General features: G+C 40.1%; 1 protein-coding gene across 2 annotated transcripts in view; it reads left to right on the plus strand.

Annotated features, from left to right (window-relative positions):
- svep1 (sushi, von Willebrand factor type A, EGF and pentraxin domain containing 1) overlaps positions 1-19,461 on the plus strand; it is a 167,977-nt gene that overhangs the window by 72,753 nt on the left and 75,763 nt on the right. For both annotated transcript variants that reach the window (XM_061913624.1, XM_061913625.1), the window contains exons 4-7: positions 5,081-5,239; positions 10,136-10,315; positions 15,744-15,923; positions 18,303-18,497. In XM_061913624.1, the coding sequence (XP_061769608.1) occupies positions 5,081-5,239; positions 10,136-10,315; positions 15,744-15,923; positions 18,303-18,497 (714 nt within the window). The remainder of the gene's footprint in view (positions 1-5,080; positions 5,240-10,135; positions 10,316-15,743; positions 15,924-18,302; positions 18,498-19,461) is intronic.

Here is a 19,461-nt window from a genome sequence, read left to right on the forward strand (position 1 = left end):
TCTCAACAAAACAGGAAAACTAACTTAAAACATTTGCATGCAAGTACAACATTTAGGACCTTCAGCATGTCAGTATGTGAAATTAAACTGTGGAATGGATTAAGCAAAGAAGTTAAACAGTTTACTGATATGATCCAGTTCAAATTAAAAGTGCTTACTTAGTACAAGGAAGAATAATTATGAGAAATACCTTCAACCCTATTGAAAACAGGATATTCTTCATCTCAGTATGTTTATCATGACTGACTTAATTATATATTGTAAGAACTGTTGTATTGATCATTCACTGATGTAATTGCTACAAAAAGAAGACAGTAAACATGTTTTTCTAAACGCTCTGAAGGGGTTGGATTAAATAACCTTTGCTTCTTCCTACTCCTTTTAAGGCATGATGGAAAGATAAATTATATGAAATTTTGTGTGGTGTATTATACTGTAAGTGTGTTCATGTTCGAAATAAACTAAACTCGATCAGTCAATCAATCATCATCTTTCCGTGCAGAGTGCGATCCCTGAGCCAACCCACATTAAGCAAAAACCACGTTACACATAAATAATATAGCCTACTACCATGTCACTACACAAAGTAGAAAATAATTACTTGTAATGCATTATATTTTGCCAAACAAATACCACTGCATTTGTGTTTGATGCACATACAGTACCAGAAACCGCAATAGGCACTGACACTACCCATATCCACATAGGTTTTATTTGTCGAAAATATATTTTGCCCTGTCAGATGGATGACACATCGACATGCAAGCTAAAAGGCATTTATTCTCCCTGTTAGTATATAAGTTGAAGTGTCAGCAAGCGGGCTCGCTTGCTAAGAAGTGATGGTGCTTTGTTCCTAAGCATTCGTTGTACAAACATCCTAGCTTTGTTCGACAAGATCATTGACGGTATTAGACAATATACTTTACTTACAAAATGTAAATTTCCATTTACTACAAGTAATAAGAAAATGTAAGTGCCTGACTTACCTATCAAGGAAGAAATTAGTAAGTTTGGCGCCAGATGAAAAAAATCTCCACTTTCAATCGTCCCCATCTTTCAAAGGCACCCACCCCTGTTACAAATCATTGTTTTGTTCCTGGCTTTGTCATGAATAAGTTGGGAATCGTAACAACGTCTTTTAGATCTACTAAGGTCTGGCATGTTTATTAACTTTACCAGTGGCAGTAACTAGACGAAGCTGGCAGTGCGTGACTGGCAACCTGGATGTGACACACTCACAGACTTTCTAAGTGATCAAACGGTACAGTGCGGATTTATCGAAATGAAAACAATAACACGATTTCTGGCCTGTAAATCTAATTTTGAAATAAGCATAGCTGAACTGCTGTTATCAGTTATAAAGGTATTTGAAAAGAAGATGATTTATTAAATTTTTTTGACATGGTAAATGGGTTGTACTTGTATAGCACTTGTCTACCCCTTTTTAAGGACCCCAAAGCGCTTTGACAGTATTTCCACATTCCCCTATTCACACACACATTCACACACTGACGGCGGGAGCTGCCATGCAAGGTGCTCACCAGGACCCATCAGGAGCAAGGGTGAAGTGTCTCGCCCAAGGACACAACGGACGTGACTATGATGGTAGAAGGTGGGGATTGAACCAGCAACCCTCAGATTGCTGGCATGGGCACTCTACCAACTTTGCCACGCTGTCCCCCATATCAGGGCCATTTAATGATGACTTGACATGAACTTATTACATATGGCACCTTTAAGTATATAAACTATATTTCAAATTGTTGTTCAATTCCATACATTGCTTCAGATCATTGACCGTTTCCACTTTCGCAGATGTTCAACCGAACACAGTACCTTTTCACCAGCGTCCTCTTCCAACATTCTCTTGACTTTGTGGTAATCAACACATTGACAGCTTACTTCCTATCTAAATGCTGCATAGCTTGGCTCGCGAGACGTTTTGGACCTGGAAGCAGAAAATTGTCTACCAGAGCTATAAAGCGTCCAAATACAATGGCTCTCGAGTCATTATGTGGTCCATCTTTTAGTCTGACACTGGTACATTTGAAAGGAATTTCATTGTCTTGTCGCGCATCACTTCCTGTTTATCCCTTGCGTCTTGGCCTCATTCCTATTGGCATGTCTTGGGATTATGAAATGTGTGTATTTGTTTGTATCTATCTGTCTCTGAAACATGCAACAAAAAAGAAAGGACTTCTTTCAAAAGAGTTTCTGAAATTGATTGCCAAGTTACACGAAGCCTTGAAATAACAAGTCTTCTTGTATAAAAAGCAGGATTATGGTAGGAAAGATCTTCGAGGAGCCTTTTTGCAGTAGGCCACAAAATACAGCAGAGTGCTCCTGTAACACAAAGAATCAGTTTTTTACCAGTGGGTTGTAAAACAATTTATATCGAAGATCTTTTCTACTAACGTTTATGTAGAGCAGGGGTGCCCATTACATCGATTGCGATCTACCGGTCGATCGTGGAGGGTGTGTCAGTCGATCGCAAGCCAGGCATTAAAAAAATAGACATTCAAATGAGCAATCATCAATCTTCACCGAGACTTCACTTTCGTCAGTTGTTTGACATTCTCAGCACCAGAGGATCTTGTGAGATGACGCTGGCTGCTGTGAGCTCATTATTAAGAAAAAAATCACTGACAGGACGGAGAGAAAAACTTTGTATTTCAAAAGACTCTTGGGCCGTACATGCTGTCAAAACTCTAAAGACCGACTGCACAGTTCCTGTCTTCACCATAAAAGCCCTGCTTCATCCTGCCTGTGCTAACAAAATAAGAGTCTCAGAAAGCTAGCGTGCACAAGCTAGCAAGCTACGGAGTTTGATGCCAATGTATTTCTTATAAAGTTGTTGCACCTTTCCTGCTTCCGGCGCCAAGACCGTAGTCAAGGAGCTCAGGGGAGACACTTTTCCGGGGCCGATAGATTCTCGGGGCAACACCCTTCACTTTACCTGGCAGTGGGTCTTCACAATTCCGGACTCCAAGGCAAAATGACGAGTCCAGCGATTAGTTGCAAATCGTGGTTTTTTTATTTACGTCTTGCACACAGTCAAAATCCCACACAAAAACACTAGCCACTCCCCCGCCCTCAGCGACCGCTCCCTCTCCTCACTCGCCCACACACTCACTGACGTCAGTCACCTGCTGTCACACATCAAAGGGCCACACACACATATGCTACTCTCATAACAAAGTGTTTAAAAACGAGTATGCAAGTTGGACAAATGAGATGCCAAATCCAACCACTTTCATGTGGTATTGGACAGAAAGGAGGACTTTTCTTTTCCTCCATTTGAAAATGCGGACGTTATCAGCACCACTGTCTGATTCCAATCAATGCAAGTCATCAGAATCAAATACACCAACTTATATTCTTGTCTTCATGAAAGAAAGGAATCTATATGTGTAAAACATGCTTGGATTATCATCAAACACCATTAACTTGTTAACGAAAATGTCTCTTTCATAAATAAATAAATATAAATTATAAATATGAATGAGGTAGACCTCCTCGACTTGGTCAATTGAAAAGTAGCTCGCCTGCAGAAAAAGTGTGGGCACCCCTGATGTAGAGGATACTTTTCAGCATTTCAAACAATAAAATATGTAATTTTTTTTAACTTTGTATTCAATTAAAAAAAAAGTTATATTTAATTTAGTTTAAACATTAGATTTAAAAAAAAAAGTTAATAGTAAAATAAATATTTTAAAACATACTACTACTTATTTATTGACAAATTTCGAAAAAGTGCCAAACAAGTCTTAAACTTTTGTTTTCTAAATTTATTAATTTTTTTTTTTTTCTAATGCTGTTTAATGAGTTCAATAAAGAGTTAAGGATTACAAATCCCACCAAATTTTGCCTTTGGAGAGTTGTTTTTTTGTTTGTTTTTTGGCATATTTCCTGTCTCTCCAGCATGTTTAAATGTGTGTGTGGGTGTGGACCCAGACAATATGAAAGCGTCCAACAAACTGCTTTTTTTGCCTGCATCCTGTTTTCAATCAATAGCAAGGAACTTTTTAATACAAAGGATTTCCAGCTCCAAAGTTGAAATATTTGAGTCCACTGATAAAAAGTTCTCTCCCATAAAAAGTTGAACTGTTGTCTTCTTAATAAAGATACTTGTTATTTCTGGCAAGGACTTCAATTAATGAATTAATCTGAAATTCAGATCACGTCAAAGGTTTCCTAATGACGTCACACTATTCAACTAGCAATTTGGAAGGTTGCCTTTCAAAAGTAACCTTTCAGCACCTAATAAGCCTAGTTCACGCTCTTTCTTCTGGAAACTAAGTGATAGAAGGCTAATGAAAGAATGTTGAAAATGCCTCACATGACATGCATGCTTCTCTATCTTCACAGCTTCTTTGACTACAACCATGCAGATATAAAAAAAACCTACAGAATGATGTCTCAGTGTGCATGTGCTGGTCAAAACAGTTTTTTAAAAATAATTTTAGACTAATAAAACTTGTTTAGTAGCTTGCCATGCCACAAAATACTTTCCCCTAAATTAATGAACCGGTACAAATAATTTCTTTTACCACATTTTCCACCTTTGCTTGTCATTAATATGATCAATGGCCTTTTATTAATCTGGAAAGCTGTATTTCAGTTTAAGAATCTAGCAAAGCACTCCTTTCCTATATTTTACGAGCATTTTTGTGTCCCTAAAACACAGCACCGTGGTCCTATCGTATGGACTCTTCCTCTCGTATTTTTGCAGTAGATTTCTAAAATCAAAACGTACTCATGTAAAATGGAACTTTGACTATCTTTTTTGCAGTACGTTAAAAAAAAAAAAAAAACAGCATTGATTTTTGACTAGTGTTTTTGCAGTACTGTAGGTCCTCAAAAACATTACATTTTTTTGCAAGGGATTCCTAAAAACAGCAAAGTACTCATGTCCTATAGAATATTTCATATTAGTGTTTCAGCTGTTGTAAAAACAACAGAAAAACTAATGCCAATGACTTATTAATTATCTTAAAAACTGCAATCCAGTTTGAGCATTCTTGAATTTACAAAATGTTTTATATTTCCATCCAACTCTTGTCCTGTTCTTTTTACAAAGCATGCCCACCTGGTACCTACAAACCAGAGGGAGCGCCAGGCGGTGTGAGCACCTGCCTTCCATGCCCGGACCAGCAGCACACCTCCCAGCCCGGCAGCACCTCCCTCAGTGATTGCATCTGCAAATCTGGCTACCAGCAAGTGGGCGTGACCTGCCAGGGTGAGTTCATGTCGTCTTCCCAAAACCTCCGTCATTGCTTTGTATCGTTAGCGCCTAATCTGCTTAAGGTTCTGCATGCATACTTGCCAACCCTCCTGATTTTCCCGGGAGACTCCCAAATTTCAGTGCCCCTCCCGAAAATATCCCGGGACAACCATTCTCCCGGATTTCTCCCGATTTCCACCCGGACAACAATATTGGGGGCGTGCCCTAAAGGCTCTGCCTTTAGCGTCCTCTCTCACCTAAAAAGGAGACTATTATATATGTCTCAGTTTATCTATAACCCATAAAGTAGGCAGCACGGAACTATTTCTCAGCATGTGTTTATTCCAGCCGGCACGTTAATACACTGACACACAACATCTGGATTCCCATCATGCATTGCGTCAAAACTAGGTCAATGTTAAGATCCGTACGCGGATTTTCTCATATTATTGTTGTTTCTGTTCCATTTTCATATGACTCTGCTGTTAAACATGCTCATTTCCTGTTTTTGTTCATTACCATCTTTACTCATTAGTTCACCTGCTGCTCACGGCCCCGCACACCTGCTACAGATAATCACCGTCACTTTATAAGCCGTCCTCTTTTGTTTGTTCAGCCTGAGTTCATGATTTGCTTTTCACGCAACGAGTTACGCCTGCAATACTTTCATGTATGTATATTCTCGCCAAGCTTTTCACACTAGCCATTGTTCATTCCAGTTCTCATGCTGAAAGTTTTGTTTTCTCTTTTGTGCCTACGATTCAGTTTAGTTTGCATTTTGTATCACCTAGTTCTCATACTAGCGTCTTTGGTTTCTTTTTGTTAGCTCCAGTGTTTTGTTTCTTAGATACTTTTGTAGAATAAATCTGTTAAAACTTACCTTTGCGGTGTTCAATTTTGACGCATCCTCGAGGGAATCGAACCCGGTACCACGATGCCACACGGGCGTAACAGTCAAGTAGTAATGACCAAAGACATAACAGAGACGAGGCAGAAGAACGAAGAAGAGACATGGCGACGACGAGTAAAAAGAAGACGTACGCTTGCAAGTTCCAAAATTATTGGAAAAAATAATTTCAGTTCATCCAGGACAGCTCGAAGGGGAAGGGGCATGCTGCCTGCAAATTTTGTAGATCAGAAATCTCCATTGAAGACTGTGGCCGAACGGATATACTCATTCATGAACGGATTATTTATATATAAGAAATACTTGAAAATATATACACCCCCACCCCCTCCCGTCCCCCGAATTCGGAGGTCTCAAGGTTGACAAGTATGTCTGCATAACACATGCAAACTGATGTAATAAGCTTGTGCGCTGAGGATAGCGTCCCTTGAAAAGTGTGCAAAATAGAGATCGTAATCCATTTAGAGTGTCTGTCTTGATGAATACGCATACAAGGGAGGAGGAGATGCAAATGCAATTATTCTTGGAAAACAGTTTCAGTCTTGATGAATCACATTGCAGCTGCTGTGAGTATAAGCGATCAGTGCAATGATAGACGATCGAGAGAGAATCCTCCGTCCTGTCATGATCGGCTTTCGCCGGAGTAGGATGCCAACGCAGAGAAGAAATAATAAAATCATAACAAAAATCGCACTCAAAAGGAGTAAAGAAAAACAGTTAACACTACACGGCAGCGCTGGAGCAGAGCCACATGAGCGAGAAGCGTGAGTGGAGCCAGAGAAGAGGAGGTGAACACGACTGGGTGAACCATCAGGATTTTACTGATGCCGATTGAATGAATGAACTGGAAATCTTAAATAGTCAGGAGGAAATTGGTATCAGGTTTGCGTGAAAGTGGTTCCACCCCGTGACCCAAAAACCAGGCACTGCAACAGGCGGCAGCAGAGCATGTGTCAACATATTTGGACCGTCAAAAATAAATATATTACGTATATTGTCTATTAAGATATTCATTTCTATCATTTTTATTGCTGCGGGATGACTTAAGGGACTGATTCAATTCATGCGTTTTGGAGTCTGCTTGCGTATTTTTGAATGCTGCTCGTATACTGTAGGAAATACTGTCCATCTCATGCATCCCTTATATAAAAAAACTTATTGCAACATGCATTTTCTTACAACTGAATTAGTCCAGATGAACATCACAATAATAATACTAAAATGTTATGTCGCCTAGATTGTGGGTCTATGTACCGTATTTTTCGATCTATAAGTCGCAGTTTTTTTCATAGTTTGGCCGGGGGTGCGACATATACTCCGGAGTAATTTATGTGTGAAATTATTAACACATTACCGTAAAATATTAAATAATATTATTTATCTAATTCGCGGACGAGACGAAGAAAATGTCAGCAATTGTCACACACACGTCAACCAATAAGAATTCGGCGGGGGAGGGTCATGGCAGAAGTGCATTGTGGGTCATGGAATGCTAACTGCTATATGCTACTGCCGTCGCTATTAAAATGGATCATTTCATCGTTGGCGGTAACTTATAAAAACTGAGAAGAGCTCAACAAAAATTGAACCGAAAAGGAAATCATGTACTGCAGATTACAAGCTGGACGTAGTGAAATATGCAGCAGAAAACGACAAGATGAAGCGGCGCATACCTTTGGAGTTGGCAGAGTTGTTTAGAAGCGACATCGAGGAAAAAGATTTCATGGGATTTATCGATTAGGAGTGACAGATTGTTTGGTAAACGTTTAGCATGTTCTATATGTTATAGTTATTTGAATGACTCTTACCATAATATGTTACAATAACATACCAGGCACCTTCTCAGTTTTTGATTGATTGATTGATACTTTTATTAGTAGATTGCACAGTTCAGTACATATTCTGTACAATTGACCACTAAATGGTAACACCCGAATAAGTTTTTCAACTTGTTTAAGTCGGGGTCCACGTTAATCAATTCATGGTAAGTTGGTTATTTGTGCGTCATATAACGTACAATTATTCAGCATGTTGTTCACTATTCTTTATTTATTTTGAATTGCCTTTCAAATGTCTATTCTTGGTGTTGGATTTTATCAAATACATTTCTCCCAAAAATGCGACTTATACTCCAGTGCGACGTATATATGTTTTTTTTCCTTCTTTAGTATGCATTTTCGATCGGTGTGACGTATAGTCCGGAGCGATTTATAATCCGAAAAATACGGTAGTCCAGCAAAGGTGTTTTAGATTATGTTTGTGTGCTGCATGTTCCACAGCATAACAAAACATCACTAGTTGGAGCATGGTGACAGTCGGTAGTGCACGCAGTCCCACTTTTGCACTTGTTATCAATTGTGCACATAGTCTTAGTAGTTTTATAGTTTGCACTCAATATTAAGCGTAGGTTATTTGGGATCTAAGTAGTTTGGGCCCTTAGTCAAATAACACAGGAGCAATTTAACAGATGTCCACATCATGAGTAATATTAACTGCTAATTGAACAACACAACAAGATTTATGGTGGCAGTTGTGTAATTGAGCTGAGCATTTGGGAATACTGAAGAAAAAAGTCACACAACTTGATTTAGTAGTGGCATTAGAGGTATATTGTAGCCTTTTAAACTATTTTCTGGTGACTGACAAGTCATTGAAGATCAGATATAGTAAACGTTTTTTCATGTTTTGTGTTATTAGTGTGTTATATTTTCGTTCTCTTAAAGGTCCCCTATTATGCAGAAGTTTATTTTTAAATAATACAGCCTGTTAATTAGTACCTAACATGAGAAAAAAGCTGTAATCTCCCTCACTTGCTAGCTTTGAAGTTAATATTTTCTTGATTTCATGTTTAAGTTTGATTATTTTTAGGGCTGCATGGAAAAAATTTTACACAATTAAGACATCATACAGATAAATCCGTGTTACTAATGTTTGTGTCCTGTCCAACTCCTTGATGTAACATTGTTACATGTGATATACGTCTTCTATTCTGTTAAGTGTAGATAGATCGGGGTTTGGTGCTAGCCGGGGTGTATAATATAGTCTGGAATAGTCATGGATGCATGGGATTCTGGGTAATTGTTATGTTGCGTTTATAAAGTGTTGCTGTGAGGATGTTCTCCTGAAATGTGTTTTTCCCTCTTGCTTGGTGTGGGTTCACAGAGTGGCGCATATTAGTAAGAGTGTTAAAGTTGTTTATATCACAACCGTCAGTGTAACCCGAATCACCCAGTATGCCTTGCAATCTCGTACGTGTATATACGGAAGCCACGTACAATATGATACTGGACTGGCAAGCTGTTTGTACATGTTGTAGAAGGCGTCAAAGGCAATAGCTTCATAGCACGTCCTTATTATTGTTATCTGGGTGACCACCAGCAGATATTCGCGAGAATGGTTGCGGCTCCTATTGTCTTCTTTATTTTGTGAAATGGGTCAAAATGGCTCATTGAGTGGTAAAGGTTGCCGGCCCCTGGTATAGACACTTTGTGGTACACAACAGGAGACAAGACTGGCACATTCAACTTTGTGGTACATAACAGGAGACAAAACTGGCACATTCAGCTTAATGGCAAAGACAACTTCCTGACTACCGCAACACACCAAGGAAAAACTAAAATGAGTGCATACTTTTAAATGAGTCAAAAGTGTAAGAAAACAAGGCAAATAACTGGACAGCACAGTTATCATTATAAGCTTAATGTTAAATATTTCAAATATATATATTGTTAAACAATCTCAAATTTATTACCATTTTTTGTGCGAGAACACACACAAATACAGAAATTTGGTACCGTGGGTACTAGTATCAATTCCCAGGATATGTGGAAGGTACCCATAAGGTCTACTTGTTGAACAACGGTACCATTAAAGCTACAGACACACAAAATGTCCTAATCCCAGTAGTACAGTCTTATTATATTAGAACTTCAAAAGAGGGGATTTTTTGCAGCTGCTTGTGTTGTATTGTTGTTGTTTGTGTTCATTTCTTGTTGTCATTCCAGTGGTTTACTGCCATCCGCTTCCTCCTCCACAAAATGGCTTCTTCATCCAAAACGTATGTAACCATCACTTCGACGCGGCCTGCGGCGTCAAGTGCCAGCCGGGGTACGAGCTCCACGGAACGGGCATCAGGCTTTGTCAGGCTGACGGCACCTGGTCGGGCTCACCTGCCACGTGTAAAGGTCAGGTTTGTTTCAGCTGCTGTACATTCTCTTTCATTTCCATGGCATTTTTGAACAAGCGTCCATGCACGCCTTCTCCAATGTCCTCATATGGCGGTCATGTGTTGAGAGACCACATTTTAGTGGATAACTACTGTGTAGACAACTCCTTCCTTTCTGCACCACATATTTTCGGAGAAAGCACAGGTAGGCAGGGTCCAATTAAAGAGAGGGTTCAGGAAGGACACACAAACAGGAAAGAATGTTATAGGGGAGGGTAGGCGTGTACAGATGAATGTCGGGCAGTTCAAGAAGTCAGAAAGGAAAGGAAAGGAAGCCGGCGTCAGAGGTCAAAAAAGACTTTTTCAGTGGAAAAACTGCACCAGCATGACTCAGACAAAAAGAGCCACGAGACATTGAGGATTTATAGTATGTGGCACAGTCTGTATCTCTGCTCGTATGATGTTACACTTTGTCAACTCTTTGTAGGACCTCCCAGCTTGTTAGGCCTAAGGGAGGGGGTCTCCACGGAACCGCCTGTCTGTCTGTTGCTAGTGAAATAGAGACATAACACACAACATGCCCTCGTGTAAGACCTCTACACGCTTTAAACTTTCACATAAAATTGTAAGTCTCTCTGATTCAGTACAACTCAATAAATAATTTAAAATACCCATATTAGGATGTCTTAAATATGCCTTGGAGCAGTACCACCAAGTACCACCTCAGAAAACACTTGGCTCTCCAAGTACCAACATAATGACCAAAATTAATACTATATACCAGGGGTTCCCAAGCTACGTTCCGCGGTCCAGCGTCCAGAGTTTATAAATATATGTACACCATATATGTGTATATATATATAAATATATATATATATATATATATATATATATATATATATATATATATATATATATATATACATATATATATATATATATATATATATATATATATACATATATATATATATATATATATATATATATATATATATATATATATATATATATATATATATATATATGTATATACAATACAGACTAAAGGTTTGGACACACCTTCTCATTTCAATGCGTTTTCTTTATTTTCATGATTATTTACCTATATTGTCACTGAAGGCATCAAAACTATGACACTTGTGGAGTGAAAACCATTTCAGGTGACTACCTCTTGAAACTTATCGAGAGAATGCCAAGAGAGTGCGAAAAAGTAATCAGTGCACAGGGTAGCTATTTTTAAGAAACTAGAATATAAAAGATGTTTTCACCTTTTTTTGTTAAGTACATAACTTCACATGTGTTCATTCATTGTTTTGCTGACTTCAGTGACAATCTACAATGCAAATAGTCATGAAAATAGAGAAAACGCATTGAATGAGAAGGTGTGTCCGAACCTTTGGTCTGTACATACATACAGCCCGGCCCCCGGCCAAATTTTTTCAACCCAATTGCGGCCCGTGAGTCCAAAATTTTGTGGACCCCTGCTGTTTACAGTCGTGTAGTATGCCTAAGTATTCATTAAAAACAAGGCATATGTTATATTTAACAAGTATATTTACTATTTTTGTTCACTATAACATTACAAACACTGCACAAACATCATCCATGATGATACTCCATATACAGCACATATTTACAGACTTATTTGGTATACCACTAGATCAGGGGCCGGGAACCTTTTTGGCTGAGAGAGCCAAGAATCCAAATATTTTCAAATGTATTTCCGTAAGAGCCATATTTTTTTTTTCAACACTGAACACAACTAAACGCGTGCATTTTTAAGTAAGACCAACATTACTAGAATATAATAGGTCTTGTATTCTTTGTAATAACGTTGATATTCTGAAGCTAACTGTGGAGGGGCGTGGCCTGTGGCCTGCAGCGAAGCCGGGTGTGCCAGGACCGACCTCGAAATCAGCGACAGGTGCGTACAAGGCCCACCTGGGCCTTGTTATCTAATCACCTGTCGCTCTGTTATAAGCAGCAGCCGGGAGGAGAGACAGGGTTGGACCTGGAGCCAGAGCGCGAGCGAGAACGAAAGAGAAAAAGACAATTGCTGGAAAGCAACTGAGAGACTTATTGAAAAATAAAAAAATATCGTAACCCTGAAACAGACTTTCATGTCGGTGCTTGGTGGTCTGAAGAACCCCCAGGAGGGCAAGCCCTAAAAAAAAACAATAATAAATAAATCATGCAATTTCTTGAACAAGTGCGGTAGAAAAGGATGGATGGATTCAAATGCATGAGCATGTTTAATATTTTGAACGTTATTTTTAACACTTTGATGACAAGAGGAATTAGTCATTACTTATTGTGTTAAGCAGTGTTAGCTCAGATTTATCTGAGAGCCAGATGCAGTCATCAAAAGAGCCACATCTGGCTCTAGAGCCATAGGTTCCCTACCCCTGCACTAGATGAAGCCTGAGGATCACTGCCGTAGAGGTCCCACAATGGTGTATTGGAAGTGTGTTGTCCTAAATGTAGCCGTGATGGTAAAATGTAAACACTTTAGGATTGCTTTTAGTAAACCAAACTGAAAACACACTGTTTTGCGAACCTTCTGTCATAGCGTGAATGCTAATGAGCTGTGTTTGTCGACACTCTGTCCACCTTTTGCATATACACTGTTACGCTGCATTTAATTCTTATTTCCTGCTGTGACATCTTCGCCTGAAGTCCCATTAAGTCAGCGGCAGGGTTGTTTGCTGGCGCTGCCGTTCACTGATGTTTTGCCAGCATCACCAAGCGGGGGTCCATCTTTTAAGTGGTATAGAAGAGCACGTCAACCCACCACCAACTGGAGCTGCTTTTACTGGGGTGTAGAACCCCAACTCTTCTTCTTCTCCTCAGCCATAGCCAGTAACTTGCTTGCTAACATGATAGATGTCATATATCACGTGCAACAATGTGACATTAAGGAATGGGACAGGAGAAAACAAATGCTAGCAACACTGTCAGTCAACATCCTGTTGTATATCAAATGTTTGTAGCTGACTGACAAATGCCAGTAGGCTGCATTTTCATAAACGTTATCTAGGGACAAATATTACTGTTAAAACATTATTAAAGAGTGCATTTTGCATAATAAGTAACAAAACAAAACATTAGATAGATAGATAAATAGATAGATAGATAGATAGATAGATAGATAGATAGATAGTACTTTATTGATTCCTTCAGGAGAGTTCCTTCAGGAAAATTAAAATTAATAACATATTAACAATTACTGTATTTTCCGGATTATAAGGCGCACTGCCGATGAGTGGGTTTAGTCAGGTTTATTTTCATACAAAAGGCGTACTGGATTATAGAGCGCATTAGAGGGGTCATATTTCCTCGGTTCTCATAGTCATCATTGTCACGGACGTCCCACTGGGTCATTATTGTCACCGATGTCCCACTGGGTGTGAGTTTTCCTTGCCCTTATGTGGGCCTACCGAGGATGTCGTAGTGGTTTGTGCAGCCCCTTGAGACACTAGTGATTTAGGGCTATATAAGTAAACATTGATAGATAGATAGTACTTTATTGATTCCTTCAGGAGAGTTCCTTCAGGAAAATTAAAATTCCAGCAGCAGTGTACAGAGTTGAGATCAATTTAAAGAAAAAAGTAAAAAGTAAATAATGGGGGTTTAAAAGGAAACAAAATAGAGAAATATTACAAAAAGAATAAAAACAATGGGAATAACAATATAACAGTAAAATAAGAATATAACAAGACAAAGTAGGCAGTAGTGACCATGTTATGAAAACGTATTGCACTGTTAATGTTTTGCATCCCCTGTCATCCTAATACCCCCCGTCCCCCGTCCCAGAGAGGAGTTGTAGAGTCTAATGGCGTGTGGGACAAAGGAGTTCTTGAGTCTATTAGTCCTGCACTTGGGATGAAGCAGTCTAGCACTGAACGGGCTCCTCTGGCTACTGATAACGCTATGCAGAGGGTGACTGGCATCATCCAGGATGCTCACTAGTTTGTCCACAGTCCTCTTCTCTGCCACCGTCACCAGTGAGTCCAGTTTCATTCCGATTGTAAAACCGGCCCGCCTGATCAGTTTCTCAAGTCTGGAGCTGTCCTTCTTAGATGTACTGCCCCCCCCAGCACACTACCATGTAGAACAAAACACTGGCAACCACAGACTGGTAGTACATCCACAGGAGTTTTTTGCAGATGTTGAAGGGGTGCAGTCTCCTGAGGAAGTACAGCCTGCTCTGTCCTTTCTTGTACTGGTGGTCCGTGTTAACAGTCCAGTCCAGCTTATTGTCCACCCAAACCCCGAGGTACTTGAATGAGTCCACAGTCTGTACCTCAACTCCCTCGATAACAATAGGTTGTGACCGTGGACTCGACCTCCCAAACTCAATGACCAGCTCCTTGGTCTTTGACGGATTGAGCTGCAAGACGTTCGTGTGGCACCAGACAACAAAGTCCCTCACCAGGTTCCGAAACTCCTCCTCTCTGCCGTCCCTGATGCACCCGACGATGGCTGTGTCATCCGCGTACTTCTGGATGTGACACAGCTCTGAGTTGTAGCAGAAGTCAGCGGTGTAAAGGGTGAAGAGAAGAGGGGCCAGCACCGTTCCCTGCGGTGCTCCGGTGCTGCTGATCACAGTGTCAGACGTGATGTCCTTCAGTCTGACGTACTGTGGCCTGTCGGTGAGGTAGTTCGAAATCCAGGCAACCAGGCAGGGGTCCACTTGCATTTTGTAGAGCTTGTCCTGAAGGAGGCGGGGCTGGATGGTATTAAAGGCACTTGAGAAGTCCAGGAACAGGATCCTCACAGTGCCATTTCCCTTATCCAGGTGTGACCACACCAACGCCTTCCTGGTACGCAAACTGCAGGCTGTCCTGGGCATGTTGATTGATTATTTTTTTCTAAAATGAAAACACTTCCTTGTGGTTTACATAATATGTAATGGTGGTTCTTTGGTCAAAATGTTGCATAGATTATATTTTACAGACCGTCTTATAGTACCAAAGTCGTACTAAAATATTTTGATAGATTTTTGAGCGTTATGTGTAATGTTCTATATTGTCAATGGAACATATGACTTTTTGGTGTTGTTTACTCGAGTCACATTGCTGTCTACACGTATCTCTTATGTGTGACTGCCATTTACTGGTCACACTTATCATTTCACCATGTACCAAATAAAATAGCTTTGAGGTCGGTAAGCACAACCAAAATGATTCCGTACATTAGGCCCACAGGTTATAAGGTCAAGTTTTGAGAAATTGAAAGGATTTTAAGTGCGCCTCATAGTCCGAAAAATACGGTAATTAAAAACACATTTTATTAATCTATTATTTGTAAATTTTTTAATACCTTTTTATAATGTAATATCTATAACAAGTCAAATTAAAGGTATGTTTCTGTGTAGTTTTTCATGCTTTATGTCAAGATGCATAGTAAAGTCCCTGTTTTTAAAATTGTGCCTTTGTGTGCAGCACGTTCCTGCCCACCCCTCACAAAGCCACAGCACGGCTCCCTTAAGTGCGTAAATAGCAGCAGCTCCTACAGGACGGAGTGTCAGGTGGGCTGCGACCGAGGCTACAGAATAGAGGGGGCCCCCAGGATGGCCTGCCTGGCCAACTCCCAGTGGAGTGGACCCCTCCCTCGGTGTGTGGGTAAGCCCTCGTCTTCTCCTTGCAGTGGTCAAGCAAAGCCACAATGCACCACCCTGTGTCGAGGTCATTTCTGCCATTCCTGCATGCATTGCAAAGACGCAGTCGCCACACTTGAGTTAATTGTGTTGCCCTTGCTCACGCCTGCCTGAAAACGCTCCAATTCAGCACAACTTTACTCACAGACTCACTTCCACAGCAAGCCACTCTTTTTTTTTTTTTTTTTTTACAAACACTGTAGTCTGCAGCTTGTTTGTTTGTCCATACTCAGCGCTTTCTACCAGACTGACTTTAATACGGCTACTCTGTTGGCTGCCATTTGAGTAATTTTCATGTTTGTTTGCACAGTGGAATAGTGATAGAGGATTGCTTCAACCTCCCTGAGAGGATCGAAATCATCTATGTTTAATGTCGGAGAATTCCCCTTTTATAACTCTCCTTCAGTGGATGAGCTTGAGAGCAGCCCAAAAGTTGCATAGAAGGCCTCCAGTTCTCTTTATGACTCCTGAAAACAGCCCTGTGGTGTGTTGAGAGGCCTTCAATATCCAAAAACACTCCAAGTATTCATCATGAGATTTTATCTTCTCATCCTGTTTCCTCGTTTAATTTACTTATCAGCCTCTCTGGTTTGGCACCTTAGCTGAGCGAGGAGATCACTTTACACTAGTGTGCAAGAGTTGTGTATCTTTGAAAAGAATTCCTCTAATAACAGACTTAATGCAAGGCCATGAATGTATTCCATGCTGAGGTCTGGTAATTAAGTTAAGGTAAGTAATTGTAATCAAACAAACAAAAGAAAGGCAATGAGCTGGACTTTTCAGGTGTGTATTTTCATACAAAAGGCGTACCGGATTTTAAGGCGCATCAATCGGTAAAATTATGATTTTTGTTCAACATTTGAAGCACTTCCTAGTCGTTTACATAACATGTAATGGTAGTTCTTTGCTGAAAATGTTGCATTGATTATGTTGTACAGACCATCTTCAATTCGCTTTCTAACCGTCTCTTCAGGAGGCACCGTTTTGTAGGCGGTCTTATTTTCGTGGCTCCACTTTGACAGCGTTTTCTCCCCGTCATCTTTGTTGTAGCGTGCAACGACAGGAATAGAAGAAGTGTCAAAGGATGCAGCTAACTGTTTTAATGACATTCAGACGTTACGTAAATCAATAACGGAGCAGCAGCTCCTCGTCCATTGCTCACTAACATTGTTCTGTGAAAAAACGTCCGACCGGAATCTTCTAATAACTAATGTTCCGCGGGTAGATTATGTAACCTCACTACACCGGTAGTTTTTAGCGCTTCCATAACGAGTCTACTGACAAATATAAGTTACAACTTTACGCTACATTATATTAGAAATGGCAACAGCGGAGGACGAATGCCCCATAACAAGAAGGTAGACAAAAAGAAGAATCTTATCAACTACGGTGTCTCCACGGACTACAATGGCGGTCGCGTGCACATTTTCAGGACTTATGCAAATCCCAAATACACACCAGCAGGTACCAGAGGGTAAGAAAAATTGTTTTTTCATAATTTTACGAGACAAAACGCCAGATAATATGTCTGCTAATAGGTGGCGTCTCACAGTCCTTATACACACACTATAATAACACTCGTAAGTTGAATCACAGTAAGTCTGACTAAGGCAGCCGTAATGCTCCGACAATTCATTAAGCGTTGCGGCTTCTTAGCTTACCAAAGTCGTACTAAAACATTTTGACGGATTATTGAGCATCGTGTGTAATTTTCTATATCCTCAATGTAAAATTTCAAGTTTTGGTGTTGTTTACTGGTGTCATTTTGCGGTCTACACATATATCTTACGTGTCACTGCCATCTACTGGTCATACTTATCATTACACCATGTATCAAATGAAATAGCTTCGGGGTCTGTAAGCACAACCAGGGCGCACTGTCGATTTTCCAGAAAATAAAAGGATTTTAAATGTGCCATGTAGACGGAAAAATACGGTGCTATAGTACAGCCACCAGCTGTAATCTGTTTCACTTACACACTGCACTTTTGTTGCACACCGCACTTTTATTTGTTGTATTCAAATATTGTAACAAGTAAAATTGAAAACAGATTAAAATGATCAAAAGTTTATAAACTGCATCATGTTTTGAGGCTCCGTACTATATTTCTTTAGTGTGCAATGAGGCTAAATAGCTCTTTTGATAGGAAAGGTTGCTGTCCCCTGAGTTACTCTAACATTCATATTTTTGGGGTGTGGGAGGCCACCGGAAGTAGCGGAAGAAAGCCCACAGAAAATGTTCCAATGGAGATCCAAACCCTTGATCTCCTAATCTTAGTTTTCCTGTTGTTTATTACATTCAACACTGGTGCATCATACATCTAACTGTCCCCATCTCCCTCAGAGGTGCGTTGTCCACCCATCGGCGCGCTGAAGAACATCCTGTTGTCCCCCCCTGCCTGTATAAGAAGGGCGGCGTCTCCGGGATCTGTCTGCTTGCTCACCTGCCGCCAAGGCTACAGCCTCCACGGACACAGAAAGGCAGTGTGTCTTGGGTCTGGGAACTGGACGGCGAATGTCCATAAGGCAGTCTGCAAAGGTAAATGCAATGTCTGTGTTCGTAGGTCTGCAGAATGTCTCCATGTCCTTGTTGCCTGGCGTTGAAAGGTCACTCATGGGGGAGGTGCTGCTAGATGCAATTAAAATGAAAACCAATGCGAAGGCAGGTAGAATGGGAATGCGTTAAAATAATGTTAGTAAAGCACATAGTTTAGTTATTTATGTTGTTTATACAATGACATAAGATCACTTGACTTCACATCTGTGTGATAATCATCTCCTCAATCAACAACTGCAATCTCAGGCTGAGCTAATGGATTGACATTGACAAGAGTTCTGCAATAAGTCGTAATTCAACGGGTTAAAGGTCTGGTGACATCACACTTACTCGTTCAGTGAAAATTGAGCAGGTAGAAGAGAAGCGTTGATGTTCCAGGAGGGTAGGATACAAATGTATATTGAAAGGTCCATCTATCCATCCATTTTTTACTGCTTGTCCCTCTTGGGGTCACGGGGGTGGCTGGATCGTATCCCAGCTGCATTCCAGCGGAAGGCAAGGTACATCCTGGGCTAGTCGCCACTTCATCGCAGTATTCAAAGGTCCCCAACTTCTAATTGTAAAATGTGTCCTCACAGCCTGTTTATGAGTTGTAGTTGCGGCTTTTCATGACAACATGAATGAATAACATCCTCACATGATATTGCCTTTTTATCTAGACTTGTTTCTAGATTTTGGACAACACACTTTCAACACATTTCTTGTAGGACCTCTTAGTCAAATGTAATATTGCAGTAGAGTATGTTATGATAATGTTCTGAGACCACCAGCTGATAACAAACAGAAGCCAGTAATTGAAACACCTATGAAAATATATATATTTTTTAAATCTGAGTCAACGAATTAAGGTTTTTTTATGCAGCCTTTAATCACAAGTGTCTTAAAAGGCTTCACAAACTCAGAACGACATCACCTGATCTAAACCCACATTTGGGCAAGGAAAAAC

This window comes from Nerophis ophidion, linkage group LG10 (assembly GCF_033978795.1).
Source record: "Nerophis ophidion isolate RoL-2023_Sa linkage group LG10, RoL_Noph_v1.0, whole genome shotgun sequence".
NCBI classification, from domain to species: domain Eukaryota; kingdom Metazoa; phylum Chordata; class Actinopteri; order Syngnathiformes; family Syngnathidae; genus Nerophis; species Nerophis ophidion.